The sequence below is a fragment of the Chelonoidis abingdonii genome, chromosome 1 (assembly GCF_003597395.2).
Source record: "Chelonoidis abingdonii isolate Lonesome George chromosome 1, CheloAbing_2.0, whole genome shotgun sequence".
Lineage (NCBI taxonomy): Eukaryota > Metazoa > Chordata > Testudines > Testudinidae > Chelonoidis > Chelonoidis abingdonii.
The window spans coordinates 189007580-189033020 of NC_133769.1; the positions used below are offsets into that span (position 1 = coordinate 189007580).

Here is a 25441-nt window from a genome sequence, read left to right on the forward strand (position 1 = left end):
GCTACCCACAGTGCACCGCTCCTGAAATCGATGGTAGCTTTGGACCATGGACGCAAACAATCGATTTCGTGATTCCACTGTGGACGCGCTAAACCGATTTTATTAGATCTGTTTTGTAATATCGGTTTAAGCTACTTCGAAATAATTGTGCAGTGTAGACGTACCCTAACTCTCACTGAAATTCAAAATCCTTTTGAAAATGAGACTTAGGCTTTACAAGGCTGAGTGCAGCAAGGACTAAATGTCTTTAAAAATCTAGACCTTAGCTTTTCAGTGAGAGCTACTGGTGCTGAGCATTTCTGAAAATCTGGCAATACCTAAATAAAGGATGAGATTTTCAAAGGCACAAAGGGCAGTTACTCACCCAATTCCCATCCATGCCACTGAAAATCTTCCCAAATTAAATAGAAGCAAATTTTTCTTTCAAAACATTTGTCCTTATTTAGCACTTGCACTGTAATGAATAATCTGCCAGTGAATGTAAAAAAAGACACACTGCCTGAACAGGAAGAACATAAACTGATCTCTCAACCAACTACACCCTGGTATCTCACTGAACATACCAAAATGTCATGAATTTGGTATATATTTGACACAGAGGGTCACTGGTGGTTCACTACTCTATCAGCAACACATATCAGGCCTGACATACTACACCTAACACACTGTTGGCACTCTGTATCTAAAAGCTGACACAATCATATATATGACCTGGTAACCTGCTGGTCTTGAAAATCATTGCATGGCATATATATGGAGTGTGTACAAAAAGTTATCAATATGTGCTAGAATTGTGTTCTAAACATGCGTGTCAGGCAGGATTGCGATACGCAAGGAATGAGGTTCCACCCACTTGACTGTGTCTCCGATGTAAATTAGATAAGGTGTGACCAAAGACAAAGAAAAGCACATTTACATACAAGGCACAGAAAGCCATCAGGAGAGTAAAAGGGGAAAGAGGAATAGTCATAAGAGAGTTATTGTGAAATTTGTATCTGTAATAATCACTTTTGTTCTCAATTAATATTATATTTGTTAATGATGACAGTTTTATAGTGAACATGAATCCTGTGTATTGGCTGTAGAGTAGATTATGTACATTTAAAGAATGGTCTTATATAGCATATATCTATCAGGAGGCTGGGGTCCAAGATTGTATTTACACGGTGCATTGCTGATGCATCAGGAAGAATTATGGCTTTGGATGCAAAACCTTCCCTGGAAAAAGCAGGCATGCAAGGAAGATTCATAGATAGTCATTTCAAACACACAATATTTCATTAAAAAAAACTGTAAAAACTGGACATTTTGGCATTGTTGGAACTTTTTTCTATTTCCTCTTAACCAAAATTCTGGCAAAATCAACCTGATTTCACAAGGCATTTCAGTTTCCAAAGAATTGTGTAGTCTAACAAAATATGGTACCATCAAAGTATTTCCAACCAGCTCGAATTGTAATCATCTACCCTGAAACTCCTGTATAACACGTCTGCATCAAGACCATAACCTCTTTTGAGGTACAGATTAAATTAAGAATGGATAGCTTTCTAAAAAGATAAAGACTTCAAATGATGGAGAATCCACCATTTCCCTATGTAAGTTAATGGTCAACTAGTCTCACTGTTAAAAAGGTACACCTTTGGTCAGATTTGGCATTGTCTATAACTATTTTTATCATCTCCCCACCTTACAGAGGATGGTTTGTCATATGAAATTTCACCTCTTTTTGTAGGGAAAATTTTTGGTAACATATTGGACCAAGTTAATTTCTGGAGTAACTCCAGTAACTTAAATGGAGTTATACCCGGATTATTAATTATTATTATTATTATTAGTTAATCACAATAATAGAGGATACATATATGATGCCTAACCTAGATTTTCTATTAGCTCATGCTACATTTCAGCCAATGCCAGCAAAAAAACAAGTCTGCTTGGTCACTGTGTGCTTACAGAATTCAGCAAGTTATTGTATGAACCCTTCCTAAGATGCTGAACTCAGAAGGTCTTCCTATTCCTCAACTGTAATCCCATGATCAGTTACAATACCATTTGAAAATGCTTTTATCAGCTTCTGTAGAGTCATCTCTCTGTCCCGTCAAGCAATGACGTAAAAAGTGTTAATCCTGTTTACATCATTAAGGTCAAAGAAGAAGCTTTGCCTTTTTCTCTTTTTCCTTTCTTTAAAGTGAGCAGGAAGAGACAGTTATTGCTGGAATTTTTTTAATTCCATTTTTTTTGGTCATCCTATTTGTTTCCTTTTCATTAAAAGGTGACTTTTTAACTATATTCATCTGAATAGTATCACTTGTTGTGCACAACTGGATCTGCTGTGGGGTTTTTTTGCATTTGCGTCTTCCCATCATGTTGTCACAATGACAGATGACATTTGGACCAAAAATGGCAGGAGCTGAAACTTCTGTAGGAGGACTATGTATGCATTTTCCCTCTGGCTTTTGAATTATTGTGTGCTGTGAATATATGGTAGTCTTGGGTAAACTCTGTAACTTTCTAGAAAGCAGAGTATTTGCACACACTTTTTTTGTAGCAAAATCAATCTGAGACAAATAAACTAAAAACTAAATTACTACAGAGACAGAATGGGACTCTGAAGTGCTGAAGCACTGAACTTCACAGTGTCACAACTATATTATTGCTGGTCAAAAGATGGTATTTTCTGGGGAAACATTTAGAAAATGTTCCAGTGTTTGTTGTCTGAAAAAAATATTTTTTTTCTGTTTTTCATTGAAAAAAACAGAAAATTTCAAACAAAACAAATATTTTGTTCAGGAAAAGCAGGCCAATTTGTCTGAAAAAAATTGTCAGAAAATTTTTAGCCTGCTGTGACTATCATGCAGTAAATACAAGGCTGCCTCAACAGAATATTGAGCATTCTAATATATATGGATTCAATGTAAATGTCAAGTTCCCCTGCTTCACAAATAAAAGCTATACTTATTTTTAACTTTTGACTTTTACACCTACTTATTCTTAACTTCCTGGATACACTGTCAAGCTCTTTATCATTAAAGGTAAGTTTGTAGGGTTAACCTGGATGTCAGTGAAAGATACACTGCACAGGAAAAGGAATAGATAAAGATCAACTACTGTTAAGTGTTGCAGATTCATCAGACCTCACTATCTGATCAACAAATGGAAGGCTTGTTATTTTTCCTACAGTAAATCAGTTTCATTTCAGATACATAGCTTTCATTCAGAGCTGTCTAAGATAAGGTTAGAAGACTCCAAGTACGCAGAATTTTGATACGTGTTCCAATACAGACTTTCCCAACTTTTTCTTTTTGCTGTGCCCTCCTTCTCCATGGAAGTCAGATAAGTGCCAAACCACCCTGCCCCATCTCCTATCCCTCTGGGACAGACATTGGGGTGCTGGCAAGATCCAGCTGGCTCTCTTCCCACGTGAGCCCATGGCAGCTCTGCAGGCAGCAAACGAGGATCCTTGCCCTCTGTGCCCCTCATCCAGAGCCTCTCGCTCCTGCAGGGCCTGGAGGGTTTAAAATATGCAGGGCTGCGGCTAGCCAGTTATCTGGGCTGGGGGAGCAGAGAGAGCTCACAGGAGTCCCCAACGGTCAAGAAGTGGAGAAGGGGGAGAACAGTAGGTTCCTGCCAGAGCAGGATGGTGCTGCTCTTTCCCTTACTCCTCTCCCTGACCAGTGGGGACTCCCTGTCCATTCTCTACACTGCTGCCCCGGCCTGGTTCGGACACCCAGCTGGCCCCAGCCCTGCACCCCACCTTGTTCCTCCCAATAACCTCATTGCACCACGTAGTTCGAAAATGAATGTTTTAATACAATTTTAAATTGTAAGATTAGATTAAAAGTATTGAAGAAATATTAGGCTTTAGGTCTTTGACAATGAATGTGTGATGCATATGTAGTTTTTCCACTTGTTAGCTCTTGGAAATTATTCTTACTACCACCATTTTGGGGGGTCTGTAGATGTGCGTGGGACTTTACAGAACTAGTGAAAGGATATATCCTTTCAGAAAAGAGAGTTTATAATCTAAAATCCTGATTCAGGAAAACAATTACATGTATGCGTTAGAAAAATTCTTATTGACTATCAGTGGGGCTAGGATTTCAGCTCATGACCACATATACCGGTATATATATATAGTTCAGTTATAACAATGGTGTCCAGCTTTTGCAACCCTATTTTCTAGCCGGAGGTCAAATGAGGTGGCCAAGGTCACAACTGAGACAGATGCTCAGGTTGGACTTAACCCCAAGATCATCTTGGCTTCTCTTTTTTTGTTATAACTACTTGACCAAATGGCTTATTTATATTCCTCGATGTAGTTGTATCAATTTTAGTTTTTAACACCTTTGTACTTTAGAATGTCATGCCAAACCTTGCACATTACTTCTATCCTCATCAGTCCTCTGACACATACTACCGTGCTATGACAATCAGTTAAGGTGAGCTTCATTACTGTGCTCTGATTCAGGAGAACATTTTCCTTGAATGTGTGCTTAAAGTTAAGCATACATAAGTCCTATTGACATCTCTGGGACTTCATAAAAGCTTATAATTAAGCACATGCTTAAATGTTAAATTGAGGCCCATTCACTATACTGCTTTTTGAGAATAGCGTTTGACTCAACTGAAATACTCATGTATTCATAGCTGATGTGAAGCAATTATTCATCTCATTCATGGATCTAAGACACAAACACATTATCAGTAGCCTGGAAACAAGGAGCACATTACAAGACATATTATTTACAGATCAATTAAAAGTATTTCAATTGTCAAACTACAGCACAAATATCCTGGAGTATACTATTCTGCCTGAAGAACAATGGCATAAACCCATGCTGGCAAAGGGCAGGGACCACTCATGGATGGTAAGGATTAATTAGTCAAGGTTTAACGTAAAGAATATGAAAAGGCTGTGTCAGGTTAAGTACACTCTTCCCTGATCCTTGCACTTTTGCTGGCATGGGAACATGAAGAACATCAAGTGATTAAAAGTAGTTTGAGAAAGACACTAACTGATGTCTGCCTATTACAGAGTTTAAATGCTTAAGGCTGCCTGCAATGCTTGCTATCATTTGAGTATTAAAAACAGTAAACCAAAACTACACCATACCGGAACAGTATTTCATGACTACAGAAACCTATTAAAATTACTCATACTTTGCACCAATAAAAAATCTTTGTAAAAATATAACCTTAGCATTTTCTATTCCTGTTTTGTTTGTTAATTGTTGACGTAAAATGTGTAGGATAAAATATACAGAATGTGCAGCATGATCCTAGATATGTACTGATAGCAACCTAGATACGTACTGATATGCATAATCCAAGGGCAGATCAAGGGGGAGGGGACAGGAGGCCACCTCCACCCAACTGCAGGGTAAACAATAGAAGTAGTTCTTTCTCCTTTCCTTCTAAGCTCACCCCTCCTCGCCCTCACTTCAATCTTTGTATCTGCTATACTGGCAAGGCCCTTTTCCCACCCTCCCCCCTCTCAGCTGACAAAGGCTACAGGAAGGAAGGACTGTTCTTGATGTGCATCTGTCACCCAGTCCATAGGGAATGGTGAGGGCAGAGAAGGCCATTTGAACTACCTCACCTGACAGTTCTCATGGAGTCTTTTCTTTCCATCTTGGAGGAGGAGAGACAGTAAGGGACAAAGAGGGATTCAGAGACATCTAGAGATGGTCTGGGAGTGAGGGGCCCTGAGAGACCCAGACAGAAAGCTGAGGGGGGCTGAGACAGCCATGGGGGTTCCTAGAAACTCAGAGAGGCAGAGTGTGCATATGAAATGGAGGATCCCACTTGGGGTGAAGTTCTGAATAATTGAGTTTTATGTGTTGGAACTGGCCAGGTGTGTAAGGGAGTGACTGAGTGATAGAAAGAAATCCATCCCACCTCAGTTAACAGCCAGACTGGGGGGTTGCAGATGAGCTATTACTCTTGATGAGCCGTAGACCTAGGCCCCTAAGAAATCCTTAAAATGTTTCTGGGAGACACTGCATTCCCCGGTCCAATTTTTATTTCCACAGGATCCTCAATTTAGAGTGGATGTCTGGCAAAGTGGTTGCTCAGGAAGGGCATGAGTCTACATTAATGCAGAGCAAACCTCTAAGGTTTGGTCTGGATGAGTATCCAAATATAGCTGTTTAGCTGAAATTTGTAGGAACTTATCTGAACTATTTTGGGTTAGAAATCAGGCTGAAAATATCACAATACCAAGTCTCACGGTCTTGGAACTTCCAAGTCCAGTGAAAGCAGCAAGTGCAAATAAGCATAAAAGGAAAAACAAAACACACACAGAAAAAGCTAATAACTTCTTGAACCTCAAACAAGATCCAGTTCAGGTTCATTTAGAGCTGAGACTACAGATCAGCTACTGTTTTATCCAAACCACTGTTTGCTGATCTGTACTACAAACACCAGTAAATTTCATGGCTCTCATCAGGGGCTAAAGGGAAGGAACAGTGAATGGAAAGAGAGGATGTTGAAGATCTTTCTCTGCAGGAAATCACTTCCAAAGGAAAAAAATGTTTTAATGTACTACTAGGAAGCAAGCCTGGGATATGGGAGATCTAATTTCAATTTCCTGCTCTATCACAGGCATCACTTAGCCTCTCTGTGTCTCAGTTCCCATCTGTAAAATGGAGATGATAACCATGCCCTACCTCACAGAGCTGTTGAGGATAAAGATTGCCAGGCATTCATATATTTCTGGGAGAGGGGTACCTGAGATAATTTTTCAGGAATTTTTCCTATTTGAGGAAAAGGCCTAATCTGTCGACTTTGGAAGAAGTTTTCATTATTTTAAATGTGTTTATGTCTCCAATTAAAATTAGAACATAACCTTGAATGTAAGTTTACATACTTACTTTCATAGTCCTGTAGATTCTCAACTGCAGAGAGTAACCTTGCCCTGTCTTCTGGGTTTGTAATATGTAGTTCAATCAAATGGCTCTCCTGTAGCTCCTTTAAATCCTCCAAAGTCTCATACCCATTTAGCAAGAGGGTTGATGAGTATTCCTACAAAAGGAAAAGCAAATAATTCCTTTAGTAAACAATCAGCAGGTTCAGCTAGAGACATAACCACAATTTCTCTCTTTCATTTTTCTGGTGGAATTGGGGAGAAAAGTCATCATGACTCCTGGAGCACCGATTCTCCCAATCAGCAACATTGCCTCTGGGCTAGTTTTAAAGAGAGCTGTCAAGTTACTGTTCCCTCCCTTGTCCTGCCCATAACATGAGACATCCTGCAATGTGTCTCAGTGTACCTCAGATACACTTTACATTCAGATTGGGTTTATTTAGCTGAACTGGAGCATTGTTTAATCTATTGCTATCCAGAGGGCCAGACCCTCAGCTGGTGTAAATCAGAGTATCTCCATTAAATCTGATTTATAGCACCTGAGGATCTGGCCCAGTGTCTGTAACAATCGTTTATTAATTTGAGGAACATAAGAATTGTTTCATAGAAGACTTTGTGTGGTGTTTCTGTGGAAAGTCAGGTTTTCTATTTTCGTCAGTGGAGCACCGGAAACTGCAGCACATACCCATAACAGCAAGCATTGCTTAGTGTCTACTGCATAAGATAAGCCATTCCAAAGGTCACAGAATGAAATTAAGTGCATTATTGTCCTCCCCCCTGCAATTAGTTATTGTTAAATTAAAGTTGGATTGCCTGGAGGGATAACACTGACACAGAACCAAGAATATGATTCATTAACAGTTAGGGAAAAAAATAACCTTTCAAGACACTAAGAGAGGGTTTCCATTTAGATGGACTTGAACCAAGCTCCTTCATCCCAATACTCCCAAATTTCAGTGCCTGGCCCAAACAGGACAAACCAAAACAGGACAAACCAAAACTCCAGATTCATTCACTCCTAAACTTTGTAAATGTTTGGATCTGGATCTGACCTTTGTAGCTTGGGTCCCCTTTCTAATTTTAACATAAAATACTTTCTGAACATATTTTTCCTCTCCTTTTAGAAGAGTAAACTAAGTCTAGAGCTGGACCCAGGAGCTTCTGTGTTCTAGTCTCGACTCACTGCTATCTCAGGCTGTGACACTGGGCCATTCACAACCTCTCTGCATCTCAAGTTCCTGATCTGTGAAACGAAGATCAGAGGCCAAATTCGAGTCACATGAGGGATACATTTGACCCAATAATATTTACAACTCTAACATGCAGTAGGAAGTTTTGAGGATTAATTGGGTTTGCAAACTGCTTTGAAATTGCAGTGTCATATAATAGTCATTATTATTATTTTATATCTGTGTCACAATAATTATTCAACTGACAAAACAGCCTAAGAAGAAGCATTCAAATCTTCTGTATCCAGAAAACAATTTGAATCCAGCTCCATAAGCAGGCTGAGTATTTTGTTTACATTGGTGCCAGCCAGAGGGAGCATGCAGAGAACCATGTAGATGGCTGTAGGACACACACTGTGTGTGTTGTCCCAGTGTCTGAGTGTGTGTGTGTGTGTGTGTGTGTGTATTCCTGTAGAGATAAATGATTCATTCCCACACAAATACCAGTGCCATAACATTGTTGTTATTATTCTTACTTATCATTTGTATTGCAGTAATACCTAGAGACCGAATCAGAAACTGGGGCCCTTTGGGCTAGGCACTCTACACACCTATACTAAAAAAAGACTACCTCTTCCCCAAGGACCTAAGAAAAAGGAATATTAAATGAAGGATTAATGCACTCTCATGCCTCGTTCTGCCAACAACTACCCTCACATCCACATACCCACTGGTTAGGTAATGGAAGGAAGTAGCATCTTCTGGGCTACTGATAAGATATTTCCCGAGCTGCTGGACCCTGCCATTTTGGCCCTGGCTTTGATGTAAAAAAAAGAGCAAATGCACAGAAACAAAACAAAACACAAAACTGGAAATGTGTTTGCTGACCTGAAGATGGACCCGTTCCAAAAGTTCCTGCAGAGTTTTAGGTTTGGCCCTTTTGCTCCTTCTTTGTGCCTTTATCTTCCTAGGTGTAGCTTCCGCTTCCAAAATAATATCGACGTAAATGAATTTGAAGTTCCCCACCTTGTTATTCAGCATGCCTGTCCACATACCCATGGGGGTTTTGCAGATGATGTCTATAATGTCTCCTTTCTAGAGAGAAAAAAAAGCACACCAAATCTGAAGCAGATGATTTGTGATATGTAACCCGTTACCTCAATGGAGCAAGAACAGAGTCACTACACAGATGACATCGAGCAGAAGCAACGTTAGTGCTCAGCAATATTAACTAGAGTGAAGCTCTCCTTCCGCAACTAGGGAATACTTCTTGATTTACAAAATTCCAGAAAACAATTAGAGAGCAATGTGTGGCAAGATTGACCCTGGCCCTACGAACCCCTGCAGAGGAGTAAGGGGCAGAAAGTGGACCCCTTTCTTGTTTGTGTGGGCAATACAATTTACATATGGGATGGGAAGTAGCCTCTGTGGAGCTACTATTTTCCTTCTCATGCAGATGGGCCAGCAGTGGGCAGTAAGGGACAGGGAATAGGTGGAGTCTTGGCAAGGAGCAAGGGGGCATTCATAGGGTATATCTCCATGACATAGTTAACCTGGACTCTTATCCAAGGTTTAGCCCAGCTTCCTACTCTGCCCCCAAACCATACACACAGAAAAAACTCTGACTTGATTTGGAGGTGCTTTAAGCCAGACTAACTTACATAGCTTGATGTGGGGGTTAGAACCCAGGCTCTGCTTTAACTTGAGCTGGAACCCACCCACTTTGCGGTGAGGATTCAGGCTAAATCACTCAAGTGCTGATAGGCCTCCAATGCCTTTCCCACAGTTCCCCCAAAGGGTAGACAAGTTCTCCCACAACTGATAAAAAAGAATCGTAGAACATCTTGGCACAAAAAATCCATGGGATATGCTCCAGATGACAACAAGCAAGTGAGAAAGAGTGAGGGCATGGTAACAAAGATAGACCTTTGCAGTCAGGGCTCTCACACCTGAGCTAGGCTTACTCAGGTGCTGATCACCCAAGCTAACTCTTCAGTGAAGACAATTTCCTCCCCAGTTTGCTCCTGGGACAGCTCAACTATGCACTGTCCCAGCAGCAAACTCCTTTATTCTGGGCAGTTTGTAAATACACAGTCTAGACTTCTGCCTTAAAATAAGAATTTACCACAGTATTTCAAGTAGTGGTGTGCAAAGCATATGCAGCAAATCTTCAAACCCATTTTGGGTTTGGAGATTTTGTTCCAAACTTGAAATTGAGACCGAGTTTATTACAATGTGTGCTATAAATTCTGCATACATTTTGAGTAAATTTCAGCCAAATTATAGTTTTGCTTTGCAATCATGCAAAGTTCAGGGTTTCACCAGGTTTCGAGTTTGTTTGACCACTAAACTCAGAGGTATGAAAACACATGAAATGAAAGTTAAGGAAATATTTGCCCCCAGCCCCATGAAGTGAAAACACTATGCTTTTGGAGAGGTCTAATTTCTATATATTGGGAGAGGGATATGGATCTGGATCCAGATTAGGTTCAGCCTGGGGTTCAAAGCCAACTCAGAGCTAAGGTTTGTGTTTTGATTGAACGGTGCTGAAATTTTATGGGCTGTACTCGCAAGTTTTGAGCCCCAACCAGCAGGCAGCTCACAACTTTAAAGCAAGCTGCCTTAATATTGAAAAATTTAAATGACCTCATTGTTATGCCATTTGATCACCAAATAGCTGATCTGAAACAAAAAAAAAACCCCTGGATGAGAGGGCAAACTCAAAAACACTGTGATAGGGTGGAGTCCCATGACTTAGAGTCCCTGCAATAGTAGGTCTGACAACTCTGTATGAACTAGCCCTGTACAAAGGTATTGCTAGAATGACCATGTCTGTTTTAAAGTGCCATATATCCTTAAAAATCAGAAATGAATGAACAGACCCCTTTATCTAACAAATGTCTCAGATATCTCTACTGCACAAAGCAATTTTGATGATGGTCTCACCTTAATTTTGAGAGAGTCAGTATCATAAGGACTCGGTGTGAAGTCGGTGTGTACTTTGGCTCGTCCACAGAATGGTCCAGTGTAAGGGACTTCATCATCAAGTCTAAAGCTGTCCCTGTTGCTGGTTCCATCGGAACAGCTAGTCACTCCACCTAATGGAGATGAGAATGAAGATTTAAATCCCCATCCTTGAACTACTAGATATTCAATAGAAATGAAGAGGCTAATATGCAAAGCACAGAATTAAAAAAGACTGTACTCAGACAGTTTTCACACATTCCAAGAAAAATATATTCAATAATCAAACATACTATGAAAGGCTAAACAAAATAAGTTGGAGACCTTTAATTTATTCTGTTTAATAATCCTTTATGAGGCTGGTGCTAATAGACTGCTCATTTTACTTATGAGCTTGTTGGAATATTACCTCTGCAGATTAATAATGTGTATTTTAAAACTGCAGCGTAGGGAATTATAGCTGCTGAACTTGTTCTGTTTATTCAGAGAAACTGAAACAAATACTGCAAAAACTACTTTATTTCATTATATTATAAACTAGGACCTCAACACACCAACATTACAGAGGGGAATTTTAATCTTATCTATATTTCTACCTGTCATTTTATCCAAGTTGGGTAATAAAACATCAGTAGAGTAAGTCAGGCAAATTGAAGCAAGCTCTGCAAAATCCCATCCAAGTATGTTTTTAGATAAGAGCAGCAGCGTGTTGGAAGTAAACTCCCATATAGTTTGTACAAATCACATCAGAGATAATGACCATAAAAATCATTTGACTTGATGTGGTTGTTCAAGTGCACAGCTACAACTCAGAGCCAGACTAACCACTAAGTACAAATGACCTGCGCTGACAGAACCCACGCAGATCATATTATATATACAGTGACACCAATGCAACATCATCATGTACAGTCCAGAGCTTTTGAGGAGCAGTTTGCCTATAGCATGGCAGCAGATAGCCTCCTGCAAGAGGCTGCCAGACAGGAACCCTACTGCCCCTTGGAGAGTCACATGCCTCCACAAACCTCCAGCTTATGCTACCTGGTGGGGGGAATAGCCGATTTTTGGTGGGTCGGGAAGGAGGCAGACCTTGGTCCTCTGCTGCTTTTGTGTTGGCTGGGTTCTCCCACTTCCTCCAGAGCAGCAGAGTCAGGCTGGGTACCCCCTTTTGGCCAACCCATCTGCAGACTGGGGGCAGTGGGTTCCCAGCCACCCTAAGAGAAGGCTTATATGCGGGTGACCCTGCAATCACCACTTCACAGGTGATGGGGCCATGGCAGCGACAGGCTTAGGGCCAGCTCTGACATTTAAGGTTGTTGTATCAATAGGCAGGATGTCAGGCTTGTTGAAAAGCTCATGTTTAATTATTATGGGGTTAAATTTTGGTTCTTCTAATTACTAAAATGGGCAAAGTCTGATTCACAGATGGTAAAGCCAAAAGGAACTACTGTACTAACATACCTCTGACCTCCTGAATAACACAGGCTGTATGAGTTCCCTGAATTAACTCCTGTTTGAGCTACAGCAGATCTTTCAGAAAAATATCCTGATTTAAAAATTGCCCGTGAAGAATCCAGAAAAATCCTTGGCAAATTGTTCCAATGGCTAATTAACTTCAAGGTTAAAAAAACTGCACATTACTTTCAATCTGAATTTCTTTAGCTTTAACATCCAGCCGTTGGATCTTTTTATAGCTTTGTCTGCTAGAATAAAAATCCTTGTGTTATCAAATTTCTGTTCCCCAGTGCCAACAACTCAAGGCATATTCAATAATAAATAATAAAGAAAAGACTGAACAGGACTATGATTTTTTGTACTTACTAGAAGAACTCTGGCCACTATTCAGACTATAGAGACTGTCCATGGAGTCACTGGCTTTTAAGCAGACCTTCTCTGTGTGTGTTTCATCCCCAGGGTCACTATGCGAGTAGCAGACTTTTCCTTCTTCATTCTTCAGCAATAAAGATCAGTGGTTAGATGCAGTGAAATAGATTTTATATGCATAGCTGACATGCAATATCTTGTGCACATTTACTTTGCCTGTCCACAATGATTCTAAAAAATTTATTACAGTTTACTTGCAGTTTAAGAAAGCTTCTTTCACTACCAACCATTACAAGGGAGGAAGCACTTTTCATGGTTATACCATGGGGCTGGGAATCAGGAATTCAGAATTCAATTCTCAGCTCCACAACTTACTCACCCTGTGACCATCAGCATGTCACTTACCCTCTCTATGCCTCAATTTCCCCTGTGATGGCCCTCCAGAAAAGGACACTGGCTAAATTCATTCCTGATCTCTGCAGAATTACAACAGTAGTGAATCTGGCACAACATCCCTCTGAGACTTATCAAGGGGAAATCCTAGATAGCCAGATAAGAGACTTTCTGACTGCTTTGCCTCACCAGAGCTAGGGTCAGAATCTATCCCAAATTTTTTCACCTTTCATGTTTTTTAAGTTATCTTTGTTAATTTTAGAAGTTAAGGAGGAAAATACCAAATCATCTGAGGCCTAATTGAAAAAGGCTGCCTCTTCCACATACTCGGGAAGCCCATAGAAGCAGGAAGGGAACCATTAACTGCAACTGCTATGTCCTGCAAAGAGCTTTCCCAGACCCTGTACTCTACTGGCCTTCTGCAGCTAGAACCAAGGTCAGGACTTTCCAGAGCCAACCTTCCAGATGGGAGTGTGGATGATCAGCTATCACACTCCCTGCGTTGGCTGCTTAAGTCTCATTACAAAATTAACATGGGCCCATTTCCCTCACAAAATCATCTAAGGCCTGGGTACTGGACCTTAGAGGTTATATTATTAAATGCTACCTCTCAAAGCATAGCTTATACAGCTTGTAAAGATTAGAAAGTATGACCCATGCTTCAGTTACCACTTCATTTAAAGCAGATGTAACAGCTAAATGGAACAACGATGATTTCCAAAGGAAGCTGGTTCTTTACAGCATTGCATTACAATGTCAAAGTAGCATGACATGCTGATGTAACCTGGATGTTAAATGCCCTCTAGGATATTGCATCAAACTAAGGAAAAATGTTAAACATCCGTTATTTGGCTCATAGAGTGGATCAAAGGTTACAGCATATTTGTGGAGTGGGCCCAGGGTTCCTGATGTGGGACTAATCTCTAGAAGCTCACTTCCTCTTCCCATGCAGATGCATGTAACGCAAATCACAGAAATCAAGGACAACTGGTTTCCAGCAGGAAGCATGCTAGTTACGCCATTCTATTGCACCCTGCACTAGTTAATCAGTGGAGAAGCACTGAATGTATCAGTTACAAGGGAAAATAAGGTTGTATGTATCATCTGTTTCTTCTGTATGAAGAATTAATTTAACTACACAGAAATAAATGTGGCACTCCTGTTTATTCTTTCTTATAATACAAAAACAACTGAATAATGAAAATGAAATTCAAATATAAAACTAATAAAAGGAAATACATTTTTAATGAACAGTATGTGATTAAAATGTGGAACTCTCTGCCAGAAGATATTGAGGAAAAAGGTTTAGTTAGATTCAAAAACGATTTTACATTTATTTTTATATAATAATAATATCTACAGTTACATTAGATAAGATAAAAATGTATGAGGGATATAAACCCTCATGCTTCAGGACATAGTCTAATGGGTTAGAAAGAATTCCTGCATGCAGGTGATTCCATAAACGTCCACCGTGAAAATTCTTCTGAAACATCTATCATTGGCCTTGGTCAGGGACAGAATATGAGACTAAATGGACCACTGATCTGATTCAGAACGGTAATTCCAATGTATTTCATTTTGGATCAGATTTTTCCTGGTCCTTACACAGATGGACAGTTAGCGAGGAGTGTTTAAGGAGCTTTTCCCTCACTTGCATGGCTGTATTCATGGAAGGATGGACGGATGCACACACAATCTTTTGACTGTTGGCAAAGCAAAATCTCCCCTTTCCCAATGGTATAAAACTCTCTTCTCTATCCTGGACCCCAGGAGGGTGAAATTGTGCGTGTGCGTGTGTGTGTGTGTGAGAGAGAGAGAGAGAGAGAATATGCGTACACAGGGGAGGAAAGACGGGGAGGGAAAGAATTGATATATAATTGAGGTAACTACTGTTTTAATTCAATATGTGTCACTAAGTTATATACACCTGAACTCTGGTACATCAATGCTAGTCTGTAACGTGCTACTGAAAAACAATGAGACAAACACACACAAAATTTCTAATGTAATTGATGATACAAATCCAAAGATTTTTTTAACCGTATTTACCATGTCCTCAGAGAGTGCCTTGATGTACTTTTTACCCATCTTTTTCTTCATGGTTAGGGAAATGGCCCGCATCTTCTTTCCCAGGCTTCCTCCATTACCTGCCATTTTATTTTGTCCTGGATCTCCAATGTCACTTACAGTCTCCACTTCACATACCTAATTTGAAATTAAAGAAACCCCCAAACTATTATTACTCATCAACATAAAATCAGATGTAATGGAATGAGAGACTAAAGAGAGATATTTTGGATTCAGGTAAGATGCATGCAAGTTATTATTAGCAGTTCTTCTAGCTTTAGAACTGTCTGGGGAATTATATGTACACAACAGGCTTGCACTTCACTTAAGTACTCACAAATGGGATATAGAAAATGCTGTACAAATTGATGCTCACCTTATTTATGGTCCCTGATCCAAGTGAGAGTGGTGGGAATGTACTTAACACACTCGAAGACAGAAAGCTACATCTCCAGGAGGCTATCATAAGGCCACTATTGTGGAAGCAGCCCTCTGAAGTGTAGGTTTTCCTGAGTTCTTGTTGCCCTTTCTTTTTTTAAAACAGAAATGACCCTGTCCTTTGCACTACGTCAATATTAAGGGTTTGATTGTGCAAACCTTACTCTGGTTGCTAAGCACTTGGTCACGCAAGGAGTTCCCATTGATTTCAACAGGAGCACGCATGTGAGCAAGTGCGCACCAATCCTGTTTTACACCACTGAACCTTACCATTTCCCCAACAGTCACAGGGAGAGGGAGTAACAGAAGTAGATTATTGCAACATACAAACCTCAGCTGAATCGTCTGGCTTTGATACTGAATGGTGCCTAAAACGGTCAAAGTTTCCAAAACTACTTGTGCGCTGTAAGACAAAATAAACAAACAAAATTGAGCTCATTGACAGTATTCTTTTTCATTATTGAGACAAATACAAATTGTATCTCTTATGTTAAAACTTCTTTGCCTATGAATGGAACATAACATGCTATTTTCAAGTAGAGACAGACACAGCCTTAGAGGTGCTTATAGGGACAAAGTATGAGTGTGTATCTGGAGACAAAGCAATCTGAATCAAAGACATTGTTAACAATGCATGGAATTAGATTATGTGTATGATTATAGGAGCTCATGTACACTAGTTTCATATCCATAGTTTACATTGACTTCAGTGAGTTATCGTCATTTGCACTGGTAGTAAGGGAGTTCACAATCAGGACATTTACATTTAGTATTAAACAATGTAGATGCTTTGGAGGACACCAGTTCTATTACTGTAGCTGTTCAATTAACTTTATACAGTTTATCCTTCCTACTGGGAACTGCAGCTGAAGACTGTTTAAGGCTCTTTAGTTTGGGCTAGATTCAGTTCCCACTGGAGGCAGTGGAAAACCTCTCACTGGGAATTAAATTGTCCCTTAAGAGAGAGTTCTGAATAAAGAACGTTAAGCTTATTTCTGTGTGGAAACATTATGAAACCAAGTGAAACAAACAGAGTAATCAGTAAGTGCCGCATTTTTAAAAAATAGTCTCTAATTTAGGTGCCCAATTTTTAAACATACACCAGACTCACTTCCCTCCTGTTCCAGAGCTCTGAGCTCTGTTCGGTGCAGGGATGAGTTGATATCAGGGAGCTGGTTGCAGCTTCCTAAGCCTGTATTGCCTGGCCATATCATTGCAGCAGCCAAGGGGACTTCACTAATTTGTACCACCGGCACAAGTGTGGAAAACTGGCATATCAAAGCTCTGCTTTGCCTCTACCATGCCCCCTTATCGCTGCCACACACATCCAATGCTGAGGATAAGGCCGACACAGGAGTTAGCATTGAAGACTATGTCAGCTTTACAGCAGTGGGGAGTTCCTCTCCACAAGAGAATGATCTTTTGTCCATTTCTAGGCAGAATCCTTTCACTTTGCATTGCCTGAGTGGCCAAAGTATACTGAGCACACAGGATAATCTGGTCCGGTAGCAATCTAATGTTTATCAATCAAAAATTGAAACACCCAAGTTAGAAGCTCCTTCTGACAATCTGAACCTAATAAATCAACTGCCAGAGTTTCTACACTTATAACAGTATCTTTTAAGGGATCAGTTTAGGTTTTTCACAGTTATTCAAAACAAGGCCAAGAGCTGCTTCCTTCTAATTTCGACTCTTACATATAAGATAAAGAAAATGACCTGTAATATACTCACAAGTTTATTGTTTGTTTTATTTTATTTTTATACTTTGTGTGCCATTCTCAGTAGGTATCTGGGTATCCAAAACCTTCCATTTGCATAATTTGGAAGGGAAATGCACTAAATACACTAAACTTAATAGTAAATATCAAACTGCATAAACTGTACATCTTGGAATTCTGCTCCAGAAACTAAGTCTTAAAACTTCTGGGTTAAAGAACTGCTCATATTCATTTGTTCATTCCTCCCTCACTGTGACTTCAGCCCAGGGGCGGCTCTATGTATTTTGCCACCCCAAGGATGGCAGTTAGGTGGCTTTTGGTGGCATGCCTGCAGGAGGACCGTCGGTCCTGCGCCTTTGGCGCACCTGCCTCCGAATTCCCGCCGAAACTGTGGGAGCTGTGGATCTCCTGCAGGCATGCTACCGAAGGTAGTCTGACTGCTGCCCTCACAGCGACCAGCACACCGTCCCTTGTGGCTTGCTGCCCCAGGCACGCACTTGGTGCGCTGGTGCCTGGAGCCGCCAATGCTTCAGTCTGCCTAATAGATTTCTTCTTCTTTTTCTTTCCATCTGGTGATTCTAACAGTCCTTCTCTTCTTCCATCTGCCTCAGGTATTTAAAATGCCTGTCATACTTCCCTCCCATCAATCATAACAGGTCTCCCCAGTCCTCTCTCTCTAGCTTCTTTAACTTTAAGATAACTTTACAGGAGGCTTTATCAGCTGTGATGTTTTAGGCCTTGTCCACCAGCCTACTAAAGTCTCATGAGCTTCCAAGACTTCTCCATCAAATATATCTCTGAATATATTGCAGTTTTGAGGAGGACGCTTCAGTAGTGATTGAGGTTTCCCTTGAGTGACGTGTAAGCAAAATGAAGGGTGATTAAGGCACTGGATTGGGATTCAGAAACCCAGTGTTCAATATTTAGGTCTGGCACAAACTCCCTTTGCCACCTTGGGTAAGCTCCTTCAGGTGTTTTTTCCAAAAATGTTCCACAATGGTATAACTCAGTTTACATGAAGTTAACGGGAAAACTCATTTACTTCAGTAGGAGAAGAATTTGAAAATACCATCCCTTTGAAATGGGCTTTTGAAAATACCATCTTTATTCTTGTCATGCCGCAGTGCTTGATTTATAAAATGTGAATAATGCCACCATGAGGATAAATTCATGTGTTTCTGAGGTACTCATATACTACAGTGGTGGGTGCTTTCCGAGAACTAGACTTATGAACTGACCCTCGCTGCGTATGTTCTTATATCATCCCATTTATGTGTTATCTGAACACCACTCATGTCCTTTCATGAAGTTTTCTTAAAAGCAGGGGATCTGAAGCTCTTATGACATTCAATTCTGATAGAATTGAGATCTGAGTAACAATTTAACCTTATGGTAATTTTCTGAGTGATGATACAGATCTGTACCTTTTTCTACCCATAATTAATAAGCTGGAGTTTACTTCTATGTATTTGTATATTGTCCTTTTCTGGGTATAGTTAGTCCTCTAAGAGCCTCATCAGTAAAACTGTCATACTTCTGACTGTTGTACAGGGTGACAAGTTGACATTCAGCGTAAGCAACTGTGATCTTAAGGATGGCGCTCATCAAAATGATACCAACTATCTTGTGTACACATATATCTCCCCTGGGTATTTCCATCTAGGAAAGACCCTATCTTATTCTGTCCCTGCTCATAAATCACAGGGTCACTATCCATTTTAGCTCCCTTATCTCTCTCTCTCACAGTCACTTTTAAACTAAAAATAGTTGACGAGGGGAGGGGAGAGAGGTGACAGTGGAAAACCACAGAAAAATAGCAGGTCTTAAAATCTCCATTTTCTTCTAAAGAAAAAGAATATTTAGGATCACCTTTTACACAAGTCAACTTCAAAATTCCCTAATAGCCCAATCCTCTCTTCCCCAAACACATACAAACTACTTTTTATTGGAGCTGGTCAGAAAACAATCTATGTTTTGGGGGAAATTTTCAGAAAAGATTTTTTTTCACCAAAATATTGTTTCAGTGACAAGTTTACAGCCAGAGTGACCTCTCTCAGTAATATGAAGTTGGTCTCTCACTAATCTTTGGTTTTTAATAGGGTTCTAGTCCCTAGAAGGCATTCTGTGGCATATATTTGTTGAATCTTCTAACCTGATATCTTGTTTATATTATTTTTGTTTCTTTCTTTTTGATTGTTTTGGCATTAGTTGGTTTACAAAATTATTACGTGAAATATATTTGTATATATTCATTAACTCAAATGCTGACTTAGTCATTTTAAAAAGATATTTATTTTTTATTTATGGTGTCTCTTAATTGGTTGTAATCCGTCAGAAAATCTGTTGGAGAAAATGACTAAGAATTGGTTAAAGGACAATTTAGTTTGTGCAGTTTAATTTTATTTAAAGCTCCCAGAAATAACTTCTACATTTACTAGATCAACAATATCCTGGCATATGACAAGGGGTTAGCTCAGTAGTATGATATAAAACATAGCCCCAAGGATTATGGGTCTATTAGACAGGATTAACACCTTTCACTGACTTGTCAGCCTTGCCAAATATGCCCCTCAGCAGAGTGGGAGGGATGGAAAGAGGGAGGCTGGGAATCACAACAATATTGGGAAAATATAAAACATTCTCATGCAGTGATCTCTAAACATACAGTGACCTTTCTGTAACATTCCATCATTTCAAGCTGCCTACTAGGAATAACTGTACATTAAAGTGCTGATGTGCTTCAGATAGTCTAAAAAAGAACAGAGGGAAAGGGTTTATTATTGCTCTTACTCATAAAGAACTTGAGCACAGGGAAATCAGTTATTCTTTTTAAAGCCTTGAAACAACCTTATATCCTATCTGGACAGACGCCTTAGGCTATTTTGTAGTATACTTCAGTGTTGCTTCGGAGCTATTAAATATTTCCACCATTCCAGATAATGGTCTTGTTGCACAGAAGAGCACCAAATAAGGCTGCTTCAGCAATTCTCCCATACTAACTTTTTCCATTAAGTAATCAATAGCTACCACCTTTTAAAATGTATTCAACTCCATCATACCGATAAAGAAAAGCAGATTTAGGAGCCCTGGGCTTGGAGGGGAACAAGGCTATTACTTTTGGTGTTGTCAGTCACTACATTAGTGTCAGGGAACACCCATTTTGTGAAGGCAGAGTCATAATCTGTAGGCCTCATTTTCAGGTTAAGGGAAGATCTTAAAGCAAACGCAAATCTACTAGATGAAAATATGTCATTGGTTTTTGATACCACTATCTTATAAAACTAAGTGATTTTGCTGGCTGGATTCACACAAGAGTTACTGATGGGTGCATTAAGCAAATGTGAATTTGCACAATGAAATCTAATGCAGGCATGTGAAAAACAACACCCTTATTTTTCCACAGAAGGATTATATCATTTATTTAGATTTAGTAAAGGAACATTGCTGGCTTGCATTCCATTTGTGCTCTAGTATCCAATAAATATAACACAAAAAGGCAAACTTATCAAATTGTTTTTAATGACTCTTCTATATTCTGCTGCTTCTTTGATTCCCAGAAATTTGGGATTCTTTAAATAACCCTTTTAAAGCGGTGAAAAGACACATTTATTTTTATTTTGATCACATTTTTACTTGCCTGCAACTTATTCTTAAAATCTTCAATGAAGTTTAAAAGAAGGGCAAAGAATAGAAAACAAACCAAAATGTTTGGTGTATAAATGGAAAACAACAGACACTAAAATCTATGGGATACTGTGTCTTCCTACTATAAACTATGTATTTCCTAATTAGAGTACAAGACAGGTACTTCTTATTGACAAATTAGTCAGAGGCTTCTGTATCTGAAAAGTTAGCCTATGTGCCACAAGTGACGGTGGTTGCCTTAGTAAATATTAATTATGGGTGACATTTAGCCTGATCATATCTCCAACAGACATTCACAGTTTCTACCTGCTGAGTAGTGGCCTCTAGTAAAAAATGCCAGTACAAAGCTGTGCATCACCAAAGTCCCATTCAATATAGTGTTTAAGTGGGAGGTAAGTGGTGCAGAGGCTTCATGCTGGCTGTCTGCACAGGGGTAAATGTTGCCTTGTCTGAAATTTCTCCACTCACTTCAGCTCCAGTTTTCACTTATCCCCTGTCTACAATTTATAGTGTATAGCTAGAAATTGCTTAAGGTAACTGTTGCAGGTCTTTAACAGGCTGTTCGTACTTCAGATAATGGGGCCAGACCCTCAGCTTGTAGAAATCAGCATGATTTGTGATTTCAAGGAAACTATACTGATTTACATCCGTTGAGGATCTGGCCCAATATTTTCTTTCTGTTCTTTTTCTCTTCACCCCCCACTAAGGATTATTCCTTTGTAATGTGTTTCTAGACTGTCCCTGCTCTTTCCTCACTGCAGGGAAAGAAGCCACAGGAACAGCCAAGATGATAGAATATGTCTGCTTGATCAATGGAGATAAGTAGAGCTGGGCGAAGTTCACCTACATAGGGTGGGGCTGAATACATCCATTCCATGATACTTCTAGTGCCTCAGAACAAGGGATCCAATGTCAGTCACTGTGGAGATGAAACAGAGCTAGAGATAACTATTAGCCAGCTCATCTTAATTCTTTAATAGATCACAGGAAATGGTCTTTTAACTGGCCTGATAGCAAGCTATCATATTTTAAATTTAGGGATATTCTGTATGAAGAAGTTTCTCACTTCTGTATAAAGTATAAGAATTTGAACATCTGATTCAGAAACAATCAGAAGTATAACGAAGAGCTAAGAGAGGAGACGTAAGGCCCACCATACTTCACAGGATTTGGCCCATTTACACCTTAGTTACATATATAGAATATCTGACTATTAATATAACTTTCTAGTCCATTTGAAAAACAAAACATGGTTAATTCTTACACCTTACCAGGCAAAGCAACAAAAATGACACAGCTTGTTCTAGCTAACTCAGATGGGGCAAGCTACTAAAATGGCATTTTAACTGGTTTAAAAATTACTCTGTAAGACTCTGTCAGTATGCTCTGGTATTCAGTGATCGCATGGGGGTGGCAGGCTGAGGGGAAGAAAGACAAAGAGGTTGTTCATCAAAGCTGTCACTGTGAAACATCAGGGCAAAGTAACTTTAATGATGGAAAAATCACTAGAAAATAAACAGCTGTATAAAGTAGTGTGTTAATTATATTAAACACTTCTACAGCTCAGGAAACATAGCAAATGTTGAACAGCTGTTATATTACCACGTCTATGTAACACCAACATAAACCTCTAGAGCCTTCACCAATGTACAATGAAACATGTAGCACCTGGCAGCAGTGTTGTCAGAACTTTATTTTCCAGTTGTTTAGAGTCTATGCCAGCGATACTCAGACCTCAGTGGCTCAGGAGCCAAACTAGCGATCAACATTACCTGAAAGTGCCACAGTAGTGTACAGTTATTGTTTCATTTACTATATATTTATATATATTCCCACAACAAAATGACTGAGTATTCTACAATTGGTTAATAACATAGTAAATGTATCCTGATTAATAACTTAGATTGGTTAATAATGAAACCACACGGTGTTTTAATATCATTTGCGCTAAAGAGTTGCAGGAGAGACATTAAAAGAGCCATTTGTGGCACCCAAGCCTCAAACTATGACTTTGGTCCTGCAACTACTACATGCATGTGAACAACTCCATTCACTCAACAGGGCTTCTTATGTTTCTAAAGTTAAGCTGGGGCATAAGAGCTTGCAGGACTGGGGGTCATCTTCCTACAGGCTAATGCAAGGACTTGTGAAAGACTAAACTAAAACATTTTTTGCAAGGTGAAATTTACTATTAAGTTATAACACATCTGTGAGGCCAGAAAACACTCCTTGTTGTAGCAACATTTACCTCAGAAGTAGCATGTCTTTTTACAACTATGATTTACAAAATGGGGGGTGGAAGGGAGGCTGCCTTTTCTTTTTCTAAAAAAAAGGCACACATAGATCCTAAACTTTAAATAGGACCTACACACAGATTTTGAAAAGTGCTTAGCACCACACAGCTCCCATCTATAAAAATGGGCACTAATAGCTGCTGAGCGCACCTGGCAGTCTGGCTGACACTGTGCATGCAGTGCACCCACACATATTTGTAATAATTATGGAATTCTGCCAATTATTTCTCTGCTGTGTCATTGAAGCCTATTCTGAATAGCACACAAAAGCATAGAAAGAAAAATGACATTAAAGGAAAGTTAAAGATGTGTGACAAATTCACAGGAGCTATGAAACTGACAGTTCAGGACTTGCCATGATGGGAAAATCTACCTCAATATCACCCTTTTTGCTCTTCATTTAGATATGTGCAAAAAACATCAAGGGACAGGTCCTGAACCCCTTCCTCTGCAAAACTTGTCTCCTGAGGTCAAGGAGCATGTTGCCTGAGTAAAGACTGGTTAAACATTTGGTGAGAACTTCAGATTTGGGCTCAGATCCTTGACGGTATTGGTGCCTAAGTTCCCAGATCCTCAAAGGTTATTTAGGTGTCTAATTCCCATTGGGAATTAGAAGCCACTGGGAGTTAGGCACCGAAATACCTTTGAGGATCTGGGTTTTGGTCCCTAATCCTTAAATATGAACTTCCCTGCTTTCCTGTAGGTTTTTTTTCCCCAGAACCAGAGCAATTCAAATATTCTCACATATTAAAAGAACCAGCTTGTTTGATTTTAAAACCCTCTCTAAACTTATTTATCTAGAGGGATTCCTTTTTAAAAAATGTTTTATGTAAAACACATCTAGGCCCCGGTCCTACAAAGTGCAATGCAACTTCTCATGTTAGTAAAATTACACACACACTTAAGTGTTTTTAGAACTGAGCCCTTAGAGAATAGAGGTATTAAATACCTATATAACTCTACACAACAGGAAGAGGTGGGTAAATTGTGCCTCAGAATGATACTACATATGTGACATCATTTCTTGATGCTTTTAAGAGTGGTGGAGGGCCAGAGCAACTTATTCCTTCCACTTTGCAGGCTACCCCTAATTACTTCCTTGCACACTTTATACAACTCTCACACACGGGACAAATTGGTTTGATCCTTCTCCCAGTGCCAGTGACTTTACTGAGAACACAATCAGGCTTTACATCTCTTGTTATCAAAACATAGTTTAATGGTGAAGGAAGCTGTGAGAAAAATATTCAGTCAGCTAATGCTTTCAGTGCGGATTGGTATTAAATAGTAACCCTGAATCATCACTGTCCGAGGTGACTGTCCTCTAAGCTTGCTCAGTTTTAGAAGAGTGAAGAAACTTTTAAAACCAATCTGCTAGGTTTTACTGCAGTGATATCCTTGACCACAGGTAATGACTAACAATAAGCTAATTCTAAGAAAGTTTAAAAAAAGAAGAAGAGTTTTTATTACCTTTAAATGAGTGTTTCAAGCATCATTTTGGTTCACCTGATTAATGTTCAGAGCAAACTCATCCACTGGAGTTGTAATGTTTCTGCAAGCTTCCCTACAGCAAAGCTTAGCCATTAATTCAGTGGCATATGTCAGCTCAGCAGAGCAAGGTCACTCTTCTCCTTCAAGGGGAACCTTTTTAGAAATAATAAAACTGACAGAAAGTTCTTTTTTGCATGCTTTATGTCACCTGAGGTTGAGTGCTGCTGTTAATATCATAGAGCTTATAAACATCCCTACCTCAGACAGCCTCTAACTCCACCAGAATTTTTGAACCTAAACTTTGTTTTAAAAAGTAAGAGAGTGAAGTTTTACATGGGGCAAATATACAATATGTGATCCTAAATGAGTAAAGAATGATTAATTCTTTTCTTAGGATCTTTGGAGGAGAAATTTTGGAAGCCACTAGCATAGTGCTGATGTTGCAGTTTGCATTTTTCAGACTGGTGCTTGGAAAGAAAATAGTAGGATTAAGGACTTTGTCTATTAGAATCTAGGGATCTTTCAACCTTTGGGTACAAGGTGGGGAAATTTATTTCAGATATTATTG

At 39.5% G+C, this 25441-nt stretch overlaps 1 protein-coding gene across 2 annotated transcripts in view; it reads right to left on the minus strand.

The window, feature by feature from the left end:
- LOC116828568 (SAM domain-containing protein SAMSN-1) overlaps positions 1-25441 on the minus strand; it is a 94097-nt gene that overhangs the window by 12763 nt on the left and 55893 nt on the right. For both annotated transcript variants that reach the window (XM_032786890.2, XM_032786892.2), the window contains 6 exons: positions 16055-16126; positions 15268-15423; positions 12820-12949; positions 10981-11132; positions 8923-9129; positions 6873-7023 (listed from right to left, as the gene is read on the minus strand). In XM_032786890.2, coding sequence (XP_032642781.1) covers positions 6873-7023; positions 8923-9129; positions 10981-11132; positions 12820-12949; positions 15268-15423; positions 16055-16126 — 868 coding nt within the window. The remainder of the gene's footprint in view (positions 1-6872; positions 7024-8922; positions 9130-10980; positions 11133-12819; positions 12950-15267; positions 15424-16054; positions 16127-25441) is intronic.